This window comes from Spermophilus citellus (genome assembly GCF_964194105.1).
Source record: "Spermophilus citellus genome assembly, chromosome: 6".
In the NCBI taxonomy this organism is placed as follows: domain Eukaryota; kingdom Metazoa; phylum Chordata; class Mammalia; order Rodentia; family Sciuridae; genus Spermophilus; species Spermophilus citellus.
Genome location: NC_138187.1, coordinates 37,038,874 through 37,054,263, shown reverse-complemented (window position 1 = coordinate 37,054,263; position 15,390 = coordinate 37,038,874). Strand labels below are relative to the sequence as shown.

The 15,390-nt window shown below is 35.9% G+C and overlaps 1 protein-coding gene across 6 annotated transcripts in view; it reads left to right on the top strand.

The window, feature by feature from the left end:
- The window catches only part of RNF216 (ring finger protein 216), a 133,061-nt gene that overhangs the window by 17,765 nt on the left and 99,906 nt on the right, over window positions 1-15,390 (top strand). For 4 of the 6 annotated variants that reach the window (XM_081298700.1, XM_081298698.1, XM_081298699.1 and 1 more), the window contains 4 exons: window positions 920-1,057; window positions 6,981-7,114; window positions 12,127-12,966; window positions 13,916-13,992. In XM_081298700.1, the coding sequence (XP_081154826.1) occupies window positions 991-1,057; window positions 6,981-7,114; window positions 12,127-12,966; window positions 13,916-13,992 (1,118 nt within the window). In that variant the 5' untranslated portion in view covers window positions 920-990. The remainder of the gene's footprint in view (window positions 1-919; window positions 1,058-6,980; window positions 7,115-12,126; window positions 12,967-13,915; window positions 13,993-15,390) is intronic. The other 2 variants (XM_081298702.1, XM_081298701.1) reach the window with 1 other exon arrangement.

Genomic DNA, 15,390 nt, shown 5'->3' with positions numbered 1-15,390 from the left:
CCCATATGAGTCCATATCCCATGTAATTCTCCATGTTTCTCGGCTCTGAATCTAGTAGCTGTGCAGATTTAGCCTCTTCCCTAACTTCTGGGATTCTGTTACATTGCTGGTCTATGGATACATGATATCTTGGGTTTAATATCACTATAAAAAGGAAAGGTGGGAAGAATTTTTAAAAAAATACAGAAAATTGTTATCCAAATATAGTGTCTGGATTTAACAAATGTTCAAGTTTTGCTTCAAATATCTGTAAAAGAGGGAGATATTATGTGTAACTGGAGTTCAAGTCTTAGTTCCTTTTCAGTTCCCTTTCTCAGAAATGGTCACTTTCCTGAAGTTGGTGAGTTCATTCCCATGCATAGTGTATTTTTAAATATTTAAATGTAATGTATTTTAAATTTCTATATAAAGTTACATAATTATCAGTTATTTTCACTTAAAATTGTTTTTTAATTTAACTATATTGCATCCTTATATGAATTTTGTTTACCCATTCCTCTACTAGTGTAATTTCCTGTTGTCTTTATTACTACATGTGTTTCCCATTTCTCACATACTTGCCATTTTTTCTAGGTTAGTGGTTTGGAAACATAACTCATTTTCTGATTTGCCTTCCTCTGATTACTAGTGAAGCTGAGTATCTTTTCATGTGTGTGTGTGTGTGTGTGTGTGTGTGTGTGTGTGTGTGTGTGAATTGCCTCTTTATATTTTTAACCCATTTTCATTAGGATATTTGTATCCAGATATAGATTATCAGCACTTTGCCTCTTTAATATAGATATTAAAAATTTTTATTGTCACACGTTTTTAGTTTGTGTTGTTGTAGCAACATATGCTTTGAATTCTGCTTTAACCAGATATGTGGAAAGAGGTTTTAATACTCTCCCATTCTTAATGCTCCTCTTTTCTTTTTTTCTAGCCACAACTTGGAACAGGTGTTTGGCATGTTTAGATACTAGGAAACACTTATGTTTACGTCTGCATTTGAAAATGGCAGAAGGAAACAACAATGAAGAAGTAATTCACTTGAACAACTTTCACTGCCACCGGAGACAAGGTAAGTTGTTTGTTCTTACTTGACAGTGTCTTTCAAATTAGCCTATTCTATTTTTTTTTTTTTTGCTATTTTTAATTTGTTATATATTGACAGCAGAATGCATTGCAATTTATTAAAAGAGCTGAAAATGTGAGTTAATGGTAACGCACCATTGGATTCAGTGCCACTACCACCAAAAAGAGAGAGAGAGAAAAAAAAGAATTACCCATCACAATAGATTAATACCCTATTAATTAGCTAGCCAAAAAGCTGTGAATGTGCAGTCAATGAGTCTGAAGAGGTGAGATTTTAGGATAGTGTCAGTTCTTTGTTTTTGAAGGAATGATAATTGTGCAGGAGTACTCCTAGGAGCTTAGTCAGAGGAAATATACAGCTTCAGCTTGGTGAATATTGCCATTTGCTCACCAGAATATCTGTCCCAAGTTTCCCTCTACTCCAACATGTATAAGATTTTCCATTTCTCACATACTTGTTATTTTCTAAAAGGAGTGCAATTCTAGGCCTATAGGATTTAAAATACTATAGGCACAACTAAGTAGTCTTTCCCTTTTATGATAGTTACTTTCTTTTTTTTTGTCAGAAGATTCTGACTTAGCTTCATTGAGAATTAATTTTAGGACATTTTGTTTGCTTGTTTTATAGTGTTTAAAATCTTGACAAATTCATTTGAAGAGAAGGGTCCTGCATTTCTTTAAAAGTCCTTCCTGTCAAATCCTAATTCATATTTATACCGGGGCTAAAAAGAAAAAAATCATGCTGATGAGTAGGAAAAGAATCCCTATTTATTTCTTGCAAGTACAAACTTCATAGAAGAGGCTATACTGGTTTTGTTTTCCTCCACTGATATATTTTTGTGCTTATGAAGATGATTTTTTTCCAGCAAGAGAATAAATTATATATATTTGTCTTTTAGAACATTGAACAACTTTTGTTAAGTCAATAAATTGAGTAAAATAAATAAACTCAATGTATACAAATTAAAAGTATAAAAGAAATACTGATTTTTAGAATTTTATTAATAGTGTATTCTAGCTTGGTGGTGATTTTAGCCATAATGCATTGTGATTCAGAAAGTTTTAAATCTTGGTTATAACTTGTTTATATGATCATTTATAGATTTTCCTCACATGTATATACAATTAATGCTGTTGTTATTTTTTAATTGGGCTTTAAATATACCTAAATACATTTTCTTTCTAATTCCTTTTGGAAAATTATTAATTTGGGGAGTATATTTTCAGCTAGACAAGTATATATACTCTATACCCATCACAAGGACTTTTTAAAGACATATAGCATTATTTTTACTAGCTGAATTAATAATTTTCATTATACCAACCTCTGTTGGTCTTTTAAGAATGAGTTTCAGTGACTTAATAAATGACATACATCATTTCCATCTGAAGAGTCCCTTATGCCTCCTTGTAGTCACTCCTCACCCTACTTCTGGCCTCAGGAAACCACTGATATGCTGCTTGTCACTATTTAACTTCATATAAATGGTACCATATAGTACATTCTCTTTATACTAGAATTATTTCGGTTCACATAACATTTTTGAGATTCATCCATGTGTTGTATATATTGATAATTCATCCCACCCTCACCTCACAGTTCTCTCCAGTAATGGGGATCTAAACCAGGTCTCTCATATGCTAGCAAACACATTAACACTGAACTAATTTTGCAGGCCTCATTCCTTTTTTTTTTAAAGAGAGAATTTTTTAATATTTATTTTTTAGCTTTTCGGTGGACCCAACATCTTTATTTTTATGTGGTGCTGAGGATCGAACCCAGTGCCCCGTGCATGCCAGGCAAGCGCGCTATTCGCTTGAGCCACATCCCCAGCCCCCTCATTCCTTTTTAATTGCTAAATAGCATTCTACTTTCTCACCTAAAACTTTCCACCCAGTGTAAATAGGCTTAAAAATGAAGATAAAGGTTGATAGTATAAGTGTAGAAAATATACATCATACAAATAGCAAATAAAAGAGCTAGTTTGTAGAATTTCAGATAAAGTAGAAATTCCTGGCTAAAGTACTAGTGAAGATAGTACTAAGTTCATAATAATGAAAGGGTTGAAGTATGTGGAAGAAAAAAATAGATCCTAGCTGCCTTCTGCTTCTTGGTTCCCTGAATGCTTGCACACAGTCTTAGATTCCAAATACAGCAAACTGTAGATTGCTCTTAGAAAGAAATGGACCAAGAAAAAGGCCTAGAGGACCCAATGAAGAAGTTGGTTTCAAATCTACCATCCTACAGTAAAGTTCAATGGCTGGCAAGATTTACCCTAACACATCATACATCTGTAAATACCTAAAATTCCAATTATCTTAAAAACACATGAGTTAAGGCCATGTAGGGTAGTACATATAGTACATACCTATAATCCCAGCAAAGTGAAAGGCTAAGGCAGGAGGATCTTGAGTTCAAAGCCAGTCTAGCAATTTAATGAGACCCTGCTCAAAATGAAAACTAAAAAAAAAGACTAGGGTACAGAATAGTACCTGGATTCAATTTTCAGCACTGTAAAAACAAAATACCACACCATATAAGCACACAAAAACACACTTAAGGGCTGGGGATGTGGCTCAAGCGGTAGCGTGCTCGCCTGGCATGCGTGCGGTCCGGGTTCGATCCTCAGCACCACATACCAACAAAGATGTTGTGTCCGCCGAGAACTAAAAAATAAATATTAAAAATTCTCTCTCTCTCTCTCTCTCTCTCTCTCTTTCCTCTCTCACTCTTAAAAAAAAAAAAAAACACACTTAAGACAGGTGAAGTGGTACATGCCTGTAATCCTACTTCCTCAGGAGACTGAGGCAAGGAAACCTCAAGTTTTCTTCTTCTTCTTTTCTTTTGGAGTGGTACTGGGAATTGAACCCATGAGCGCTTTACCACTGAACTACATTCTGAGTCCTTTTTTTTTTTTTAAATTTTTTTTTAGTTGTAGATAAACACAATATCTTTATTTATTTACTTTCATATGGTGAAGAGGATCAAACTCAGTGCCTCATGCATGTGAGGCAAGTGCTCCACCACTGAGCCACAACCCCAGACCCATCCTGTGTCCTTTTAATTTTTATTCTGGGACAGGGTCTTACTGAGTTGCTGAGGGTCTTGCTAAATGGCTGAGGCTGGCCTTAAACTTGAGATTCTCCTGCCTCAGCCTCCTAGGTCACTGGATTACAGGAGTGAACTATTGTGTCTTGCAAGAATTAAAAAGTTTGAGTCTAGCCTGACAACTTAGCAAGATCCTGTTACAATATAAAATAAAAAGGTCTGGGGGTAAGCGTGGAATGGTGGTGCATACTTGTAATCCAAGTGCCTCCAGAGGCTAAGGCAGGAGGATTACAAGTTCAAAGCCAGGCTAGCAACTTAGTGAGACCCTGTTTCAAAAAAAAATAAATAAAAAGGGATGGGGATATAGCTTAGTGGCAAAGTGCTTCTGGATTTAATTCCAGCACCACAAGATAAATAAGTAAATAAATAAGTGCACAAATAACAATCTTAAAAAATTAAGCCACAATAGAGCAAAGCCTACAAATCCAAGTGTTCAGTTCTGTGAATTAAAAGGCCCATATGTGTATAAATAAATAAAATAAGGGTATTGTGTTTATCTACAACTGAGAAAATACATATTTTTTAAAAAAGATTTACAGAAAGCTTGATAGGAGTGGTTCATCACATAGAACTTTGGGATACCATCAGGCTTACTAATAACAAAAGTCCCAGGAGGAGAGGAAAGGAGGAGGTTTGAAGAAAACATCCTATAGTTATGGAAAATCTCTATACAATCCAAGAAGCTAAATGGACTCCAGGAGGGATAGATGCAAAGAGCTACAACTAGACTTATCTTGGTGTTTTGCCTGGGAGAGCTATGGCTTGTCACCTGGCTGTGTGGATAGAAGTCTGGAAATTATCTTTGCTTAGAAAGAGTGAAGATTTTGAATCCCTCTGTTTATGCTCTCAGTTTATGCCACCAATTTCTGAGCTTTTCTGGGTTTCTGCAGGAATTAGGCCATTTCTAGTTTGCTCTCCCTACTTTACACTTCAGGTTCAAACTTTCCCCACTCTGTCAAAGCACTTGCCACCTGTAAGTCTGCTGTTTCCTAGAATTTTGTTGAAATCTCTTGCCTCTATAAATCTTCTTTCCTCTTTTGTTGCATTCAAGGATTTATACTTTTAAAAAGTTCTTTTATTGTCATTTAGATGGGATTTCAGGAGGTGATAGTGATAATACTTTGGATTCATTCTGCCAGATTTAACTGGAAGTTCTTTCTCATGTACCTTCCAGGCTCTCAGTTAAGTTGGTTGTTTTGTTAGTTGCTCGCTGTGAAAGATAGCATGGTATAGTGGAAACACCATTCGACTTGAAATTAGTCAACTTTACTCTGTATCAGGTACTATAATAAGCAAGCATTTTATATTGGTTTCCTCAACTGATCTTCACAATTACTTGAAAAATAGGCACCATTACTCACCTTTTTTTCTTAAATTTGGGGAAATGGATGTTTAAACAAGTTGATATTTAAACCAGGTAGCCTAACCCAAGATTCTATAGATACAATATTGTTTTAAACTGCCATCTCTGTCATCATTGCAACTTTTTTTTTTTCCTGGTAGCAGGGATTGAACTCAAGGGCACTCAACTACTACTGAGCCACATCCCCAATTCTAGTTGCTTAGGGCCTTATTAAGTTGCTGAGGCTGGTTTTGAACTCAATCCTCCTGCCTTAGCCTCCTGAGCCACTGGGATTACACTCATGTGCCACCACACCTGGCCACTGCAACTCTCTTATAGGAGTAAAACAAGCATTGATTTTTTATTGCTTTTCAAATCATAGATTGCCAAAATGTATATGAGACATGAACCTTGATAAATTCCTCAGTGGAGGAATTTCAGAAATTGTAACAATGATGCCTCTTTTCTTCTTTTTTTAATATTTTATATATTTTTTTAGTTTTAGGTGGACACAGTGTCTTTATTTTTTATTTTTATGTGGTGCTAAGGATCGAACCTAGTGCCTCATGCATGGTAGGCAAGCGCTCTACCACTGAGCCACAACCCCCCACCCCACCCTGCCGTTGATGCCTCTTTTCATGTTGCTGCTTCTATTGCTGCTTCAGTCTTTCTTTTTGGATACTGAACACATTTTCTCTTCATTGCCCATTTTAACCTTTACCATTCCCATGGAACCAGACAGGAAAAAATACAGGTATTTTTATGCAGTAATTCACATAAAACATGATCAGCCTTCAGACAGGTAAAAGGAAGTAGCAATCTTGAGCAGAATTAACACATCTAGATGGTTAGTTTAACTATAGTCCTGTTTAAAAGGAAACTAGCAAAGTTAAATTGCATATTGTTAGAAGTGCTAAATGGCGCTTAACTAAAACATTGAAATGTTGACTTGAATAATCTTATAATTACTACATTATATAATGTGTCTGTTTATGGCTATAATGAACAAATTTTAATATTTTAAGTATTAAGTGAAAATTTTACTTGTTTTGAGAGACAACTTTTTTAAACTTAGCAGTTTCAAATAAAAGTCTTTATTCCTGAGAGGAATAGAGATGGATAGGAAGCCATGATTTCACTCTAAAGAGATTGGCAGTTAAGAGTTTTAGCCACAGATTTCCCCAACCTAATTTAAGATAATTAAATAACTGTTGATAATCTTGAGTATAATAATTGTCAGTTTTTCTCTAGCAATCCCAAAATACATTATTGAAAAAAATTAACAGGGAATTTGGCTCTTACTGCTTGGGTGCATGTGCTGCTTTGAGGAGGTAAGTTAACATACTAGTAGCCATGAACTTGGCTTGAAGCTTAACCCTCTTCAGGCAAAAGTAGAATTAAAGGACTGAATATGATTGTGCCAGCCTCCCAGCAAGAGTGTTCTGTGTTTTCCTGTAGATTGGATCAATCTCAGAGATGGGCCCATCACCATATCTGACTCCTCTGATGAGGAAGGGATTCCAATGCTGGTCACCCCAGCTCCTCAGCAACAGGAGGAAGAAGACCTGGATGATGATGTCATCCTGACAGAGGTGAGTTTTTTTAAAACTTACCATGATATGAGGCATTATTGCAAATCAGTGGTCTGAATTCTTATGCCATTCTCTGGGTCTTGTAGAATAATTGAGAGCACCTCTTTGCACTTTCTTAGATTTCCGAGAACAGCCCCCTTTCTAAACTCTACTTATGTCTCCTTACTTTTGAAAGCTATATGTTTGGGTCTGTTTCTGTAGTTAACTTCTCCACCCTTGCTCCCTCTGAATGTTCATGCACTAGTCTGCACTGTTTTGTGATTATACATTATGTAAGGTTTTTACTGTCACGCAGAGCTTTTCTCCCTTATTACCATAGTTTCAGAGTCATTCTGGATATTCTTGTGCTTATGTTTTTATGATCAGGTTTTCTAGTTCTAAAATATAGATAAATAGGCAAATAGACAAATAGATAATCAGTCTGTCTAAATGAAAAAGTTTTGTCTTCCATATAGTGTAGCCATCTTTTGTATTCTTCCAGCAGAGCATTTTGAGTTTTTCTTAATACAGATCTCAGACACTCTTTATTATTTATTCCTGGTCATTTTCTCCTTTTTGTTGCTTTTACATCTTCCATTATACCTTTTTGAACTTTTTAAAATTTTTAAATTTTTTGCTTTTTATATTAATTTCATACCTTTATTGTCCATAGTCAGTTGACTTAACATGAATCTGCATCTCATCTATTTGCAAATAATGATACTTAAAAGAGTTTCTGGTTTTTCCATTTTTATACTTCTTTCTTGTCTAATGTATTGTAATACTTTCTCAAATTTTTTAAGTAGTAGTGGTGATAGGATTAGCCATGGATATGAATGCCTTTTAATATTTTTAATATTTCCTCCTTGAATGTGACAGTGCCTTTTTGCTTTAGATACTATTTTTAAAAAAAATTATGTCAAAGAAATAGTCATTTACTTCCACTTTATTTCAAGTATTTCCTATAAATGAATGTAAAATTCTGTCAAATTGAATTTCAGTATATTTGAAGGGTATCGTGTGATTTTCTTTTTTGATCTGTTGATATAGTAAATTATTCTGTCACTGGAGAAACTTCACTTAATTATGGTATTGAAACATGATGGTAATATACTAGATGAATTCCATTTGCTAATGTTTTATTTGGGATTTTCTCATCTTATAAGTGAGATTGAGCCATAGGTTTGAGTATATGTACCTGTGTACTCTTTTACAACTTTTTTGGGTGGGGAGGTGGGGGAATGCATGGTGGTGATCAAACCCAAGGCCTCACATATGAGAGGAAAAGCTCTACCACTGAGCTACATTTTTTTAAAATATTTTTTTAAGACAGAGTCTCGCAAAATTACCAGGCTGGCCTTGAGCTTGGCTGCTTTCCTGCTTTAGTGTTCTGGGTAGCTAGGATTACAGGTGTGCCATTATAAAGCCTTAACTTTTTTTTAATAAACATGATCCTACTTGTGAAAAGAATGTTGTTTAAACTTGTTTGTGGTTTAAAGTATATTTAATAGAATTAAACACTTCCCCTTTCTATTTAATATGTTTGTTTTTCCTGCTTTTGTTTTCTCACCATTATTTTTCCTTCCTTTTTTCTTCCTTCTTTACCAAAGAAATAGCTTTGAGATTTACCTTACAGTGCAGCTGTTTGTTTTCTTAATTTCTACTTTTTTTTTTTAATTTTATTTTTTGAGAGAGAATTTTAATATTTATTTTTTAGTTTTCGGCGGACACAACATCTTTGTATGTGGTGCTGAGGATCGAACCCGGGCCGCACACACGCCAGGCGAGCACGCTACCGCTTGAGCCACATTCCCAGCCCCTCTATTTTTGTTTTTAGTAATTTTTCTTCTGCTTAAGCTTATTTAACATTGTTTTTAGTGTTCATTTTATGGTCCTTTTACTAGTTTCGTGGGTAATTCATTCTTTTTTTTTTTTTTAATTTTATTGTTCTGGTTACTTATTACCATGTAACTTATCACCTCAAAACAATGATTTATATCAATTACAGTCATTTTATTAGCTCACATAACTTTTGTGGAACAGGAATATGAGAAGAGGTCAGCTGGATAATTCTAGCTGGGGGCTCTTGTTTGGCTGTGTGTCAGATGGTTGCTGGAGCTAGAGTAGTCAGGGACTGGGGCAGATGAACACGGGCAGGCATCACTGTCTGTTAGGGCCAGCCCATGTGATCTCTCTTTTTAACAACTTCATTGAGATATAACTTATATACAAGACCATTCATTTAAATTGTGTAATTCAGTGGTTTTAGCATACGAATGTTCAGAGTTGTGTCACATGATCAATTTTAGAACATATATATCACACTAAAAAGACATTCTCTTACTGTTAGCAGTAACTGTTTTCTCCCAAATTGTGCCCACAACTCCCCAATCTGTGCAAACCTATGCAGTTTGCTTTCTATCTCTATAATTTGCCTATCATGGAAATTGCATATAAATGGAATCATACAATACATAGTCTTTTATGAGTGGCTCTTTATGCAGCATATTTTTAAACTTTATCCATGTTACAGTATATATCATCCTTAATTCCTTTTTTAAAAGCAGCCTTTATTGAGGTACATTTCATATACTATGCAATTTCTCTATTTAAATCATGTGATTCAATAGGTTTTAGTATAAGCACATAGTTTTGCATCTATCACCATAGGCACTCTTAGAACATTTTCATTACCCCATGAAAAAATCCTATACCTCCCAACCCCTTGTTCTGTCCTATCATAATCAACCATTGATGTACCTTCTGTGTTCATTGCCTATTTTATTATTATGTGGTCCTTTGTGGCCATCTTCTTTAACTAACTAAGTATGTTTTCAAAGGTTAGCTGTGATGTAGCATGAATTAGTATTTTATTTGTTGATGAACAATATTCCATTTCTTTGCTTTACTTCCTTTTGTTTATCTTCTCATTGTCTGATTGACAGTTTTGGCTATTATGAGTATGAATCATGTTGCTATGAACATGCACATTACAAGTTTGTATGTGGACATATTTTTCATTTCTGTTGGCATATACCAAGAATTGCTGGATCATATGGTAACTATATTTAACCCCTACCAGATTTGTGGCCATTGATGTTAAGCAGCATCCTTTGACTTAGTTTTAGGTTTACTGGCCACTTTTGTATCTTTGTATTTTCAGAGAAATATCTGTGAAGACCTTTTGTATTTTTTGTATTTTAATATTTTTTAATTGTTGATGGACCTTTATTTTATTTATTTGTATGTGGTGCTGAGAATCAAACCCAGTGTATCACGCATGCTAGGCAAGTATGCTACCACTGATCCATAACCCTAGCCCTATTTTTTTAATCAGGAATTGAACACAGTGGCACTCGACCACTGAGCCACATCTAACCCCATTTTGTATTTTATTTAGAGACAGGGTCTCACTGAGTTGCTTAGTACCTCATTTCAGCTAAGGGTAGCTTTGAACCCTCGATCCTCCTGCCTCACCCTCCCCAGTCATTGGGATTACAGGTGTGTGCCACCGCACCCAGCCCATGCCTACTTATTTTTGATAGTAAGTCATTGTATATGAATATTTTGAAATTCTAGATTATGTTTTCTTTCTCCACAGAGGATCTACACTTATTTCTGGAAGAAGATTAAGGGTAAAGTTCTCACATTGAGGGAGATTTTTGTTTGTGTATTTTTGCTTTTTAACTTTGTTTATTTTTTTTTTTTTTATGTAGTGCTGAGGATCAAACCCAGTGCCTCAAACGTATTAGGCAAGTGCTTTACCACTGAGCCACAACCCCAACCCCCACTGAAGGAGTTTTAAAACTATCCACACTAGGATTCATTTTCTGGGAGGTCTAATGTATTTCTAGTATACCCTTACTTCAGTGGTATAATCCTCAAGAATTTACCATATAGCTTGAGATTTACCAAGACCTTTTTTAGGGGATTTGGGGGGGGGGGGGTCCTGTATTATGATTTTTATGCCCTTAGCTCCTCAGTAAGTGTATCAAAGTTTCTGTTCATCTATTGATAATTCATCCAAGTCCGGGATTGACAGATGCATGTTTTGGGAACAAGTACCCCAAATGTAGGGGCCCATTTTGCTGGATTTCCTCTTCCTGGATCTTGATTCCCCTATCTCTCTGGAAGTCTTCAGGCAACTGTTTTTGTTTTGCTTTGATTTGTTTCAATTTTCTGACAAGGTTTTCTACTTTTACTCAGTAAAGAGTTAATCCTGGTAATGCATCTGCAATTACGGGAGCCAGAAATCTCCTCTTAGATCTTTATTCAAACTTTTTGAGTCACTGTGCTCTCAGTACCTCTTGATTATATAGTTAAGTACTTGGATTTTTTCTTGTAGTTCTGTTTAAAGAATCTTTGAAGTTGGTGGGAGGATCCTATTTACTTTAATAAATAGTGCCAAAATTGCTCTCCTAAATACTAGTAGTCATTGATAGTATGAGAGTTTTTGTATATCCACATCAGTGCTTTATACTATCTAAAAGTCTAATTGGGAAATTTTTTCTTGTTTTAATTTTTTTTTTTTTTAAAGAGAGAGTGAGAGAGGAGAGAGAGAGAAAGAGAGAGAAAGAGAATTTTTAATATTTATTTTTTAGTTCTCGGCGGACACAACATCTTTGTTGGTATGTGGTGCTGAGGATCGAACCCGGGTCGCACGCATGCCAGGCGAGCGCGCTACCGCTTGAGCCACATCCCCAGCCCCGTTGTTTTAATTTTTGTTCTCCTGATTACTAATGAAATTTATATTCTTTTCATGTTAATTGAACAACTTTGGTGTCTCTGCTGTGTTGGCATTCTTTCATTAAACTGATGCTTCACATCTATAAATGGCTACTTTCATTTTGACAAACTGTAAAGTGTTATACTGCAGTGTTAAGAATAACTGGGGGGAGGACATTTTTGGTTTCCCTTTCTTTCCTGTTCTTTTGCAGAAGCTTAGTATAAGCACATATGGAGGCATAGACATAGAAAATAAATTGAATTATTATTATTATTATTATTATTATTAAAATTTCATTTTTTCTTAGACAAATAAACCTCAGACATCACGACCCAATCTCATCAAACCAGCTGCCCAGTGGCAAGATCTGAAAAGATTGGGAGAAGAAAGACCTAAAAAGTCTAGAGCAGCCTTTGAATCAGATAAGCGCAGCTACTTTTCAATGTGTAACTACTCGTTGTTTGATTCTGGGACACAGGATGATTCTGAGGATGACTACGGTGAATTTCTGGATCTTGGGCCTCCTGGTGTCTCTGAATTCACTAAGCAAACTCACCAAACAAAAAGAGAACCCAAACCTGGACCAAGTCATAACCAAGGAGCAAATGACATCAACCCTAAATCTGAACCAAAAATTATTATCTTGGGAAAAAGCGGCCTTCTTTTCCCAGAAAATGATCCTTTGGAAGCTCAGAACCAGTCATCTGAAGACTCAGAGACAGAGCTTTTATCAAATCATGGAGAATCGTCTGCTTTAGTAGATGATCAGGCCATTGAAGAAGACTGTTGGATAGACCATCCTTACTTCCAGTCTCTAAACCAGCAGCCCCGTGAGAGAACAAATCAGGTTGTTCCCCAGGAACGGCAGCCTGAAGCAGAACTGGGCCCCTTGTTATTTCAACATGAACTCCCAGGGCCAGCTTTTCCAAGACCAGAAGGCCAGCAGGATGGGATTCCAGGCTCTGCTTCTCCTCAGCCTGCCCATCCTCTAGGAGAGCTTGAAGACCAACAGTTAGCAACTGATGATGAAGAACCAGGGCCAGCCTTTCCCCTACCAGGATCTCAGGAGGCCAAATTGGAAAACCTCTGGAGGCAAGATACTGCTGAGGTAGATCAAGACCTTGTTGCACTGTTAGTGAAAGAAACAGTAAGTTGTTGTTGTTGTTATTATTATAAAAATATAGGCATTAAATTTTGCTGAGTTTTCTTTCATTCAAAAAAAGAAAAATGTGGACTTTATTTTCATAAGAAGTACATATATCTCAATGTATAGAAAAAAAATAAATTGAAGAAATGAAAATGGAATCAGAATTCCTTAATCTATACTTAATCTTCAGGAAGACTTCTGGGGTGGTAGCTACATACCATGGTGTGGCAATACTGCAAATCCCTGTTTTTCAAAGGCCTCGAGTTCACTCTAGATTCAAACCTTTACAGCAAATTTATTGAATTTCCTAGACCCATGCTGTCCAGTATGACAGCATGTACCCCCAATTATATGTAAACTTCCAGATGTTTATGTTTACATGTCTTACAATTAAATAAAATTATAAATTAGGTTCCAGTGGCAGGGTCACATTTTAGTGTTAGTAGTCATGTGGGGCTCACAGCAAACAAAGTATGTTTTCATCATCATGGTAGTTCTGTTGGACAGAACCACTATGAAGAGTAATGTAGGCCTTTTATGTCTTTAGTCAGCTGCTTTTTGCCTTCAATGAAGTCCCCATCTCTCCTTCACCCAGGGTTTTTCCATCTGGCTTACTATGTGTGAGCCTCTTGAGGGCAGGCATGGGATTTTTATCTCATTTGTCTTTGGGTTCCTTTTGCCTGGGTAGTGGTACTCAGTATGTTTTATATAATGAATGGGTGTGCAAAATGAGACCATGGGCCAAATGTAGGACTCCTCTAGACTTCATCTTCTGTATATTCTGATGAACCTGGGAACCCAGTGCTTAATTTTAAGCCACATACAGAACTGCTTTACAGCCCCTTTTTTAAAAAGTCCTTAGTGATTCATTTTTATACTTATTACCATTGGGTTTTAATTGCCATTTATTTCTAGTGAATGAAATATAGTATTCTTATTTCCTTCACAGGAAGCAAGATTTCCAGATGTAGCAAATGGGTATATTGAAGAAATAATTCACTTGAAGAATTATTATGATTTGAATGTGTAAGTATACCACCCCGCTGCTTTTTTTGGTGGTGGTAAATAATATATAACATTAAATTATCATTTTAACCATTTTTAAGTGTACAGTTCAGTACATTAAGTAGATAATCATTATGCAGCAGTCACTACCAACTATCTGCAGAACTTTTTTTTTATCTTTCCAGATTATAACCTTGCACCCATTAAACAGTGACTCCATGTCCTCTTCTTTCCCAGTCCTTAGTATCTACCATTCTTTCTGTCTTAAGGAATTTAACTACTCTAGACCTGTCATATAAATGGAATCATACAGTATTTGTCCTTTTCCAACAGGCTCATTTCACTTAGCACTATATCTTTTAATGATGGTAATTCTAACATTAGTCATATACAGACTGTTCTCTGGTTCTTGGGGAATCCATGATTATGTAATTATGATACCTGATTGTTCCTGAGCATTCACTGCTGGTGCTTTGATCATGATGTTTAAAGTTGTTTTCTTCCCTACAATAGTAACAGAAAATGTTTTGCAACCAATCTGCCTATAAATGCATGGGAAAAGTGTCCTGAAGAAAATAAAATGAAAAATACGTCTATTTATTCTTTAGCTCTTTGTCTTCCTTCTAGTGTACCAAAAGGAAAGAGTTGCATATTTATTTTTTATTTGTTTACTTTGGTGTGGGGGATTGAACCCAAAGGCTCTTTAACCCTGAGCTATTTCCCTAGCCCTCTTTTTTTTTTTTTGGAGACAGGGTGTCACTAAGTAGCTTGGGTTATGCTGAGTTGCTGAGGCTGACCTTAAAATTGTGATTCTCCTACCTCAGCCTCCCGAGTTAGTGGGGTTACAGCTATACACCACCACACTAGGTTATAAATTTATAAAGAAATGTTGAATATTGAAGGTTAATCAAATTTTCAAAGAATTAATGTAGTTTTTTTTTTTTTTTAAACAAAAGAAGAAGTAGTATATTTAAACCCCTGTCCTCAAAAGCCAAGTCTTCTGTGGTTCTCAGCCAAGGGTACAAGTGGGCTGTTCACCTCAGCTCCTTTTTTCTTATTTGTACAGCAACAGGTCGATGCCAGTAGTGGCCTTGCATAATTCTACCTTTGTCTCTGTCCAGAGGCAGCAAGTTGCCAAGTTTTAAACCAGGATTGGATTAGCATTTTTTTTTTTAAGAGAGAGTGAGAGAGGAGAGAGAGAGAGAGAGAGAGAGAGAGGGAGTGAGAGAATGAGAGAATTTTTAATATTTTTATTTTTTAGTTCTCGGCAGACACAACATCCCTGTTGGTATGTGGTGCTGAGGATCGAACCCGGGCCGCACGCATGCCAGGCGAGCGCGCTACCGCTTGAGCCACATCCCCAGCCCTAGGATTTCTTAATCTATTTATCTTCTTAATTAATAGTAGGCCCTGCTTGTA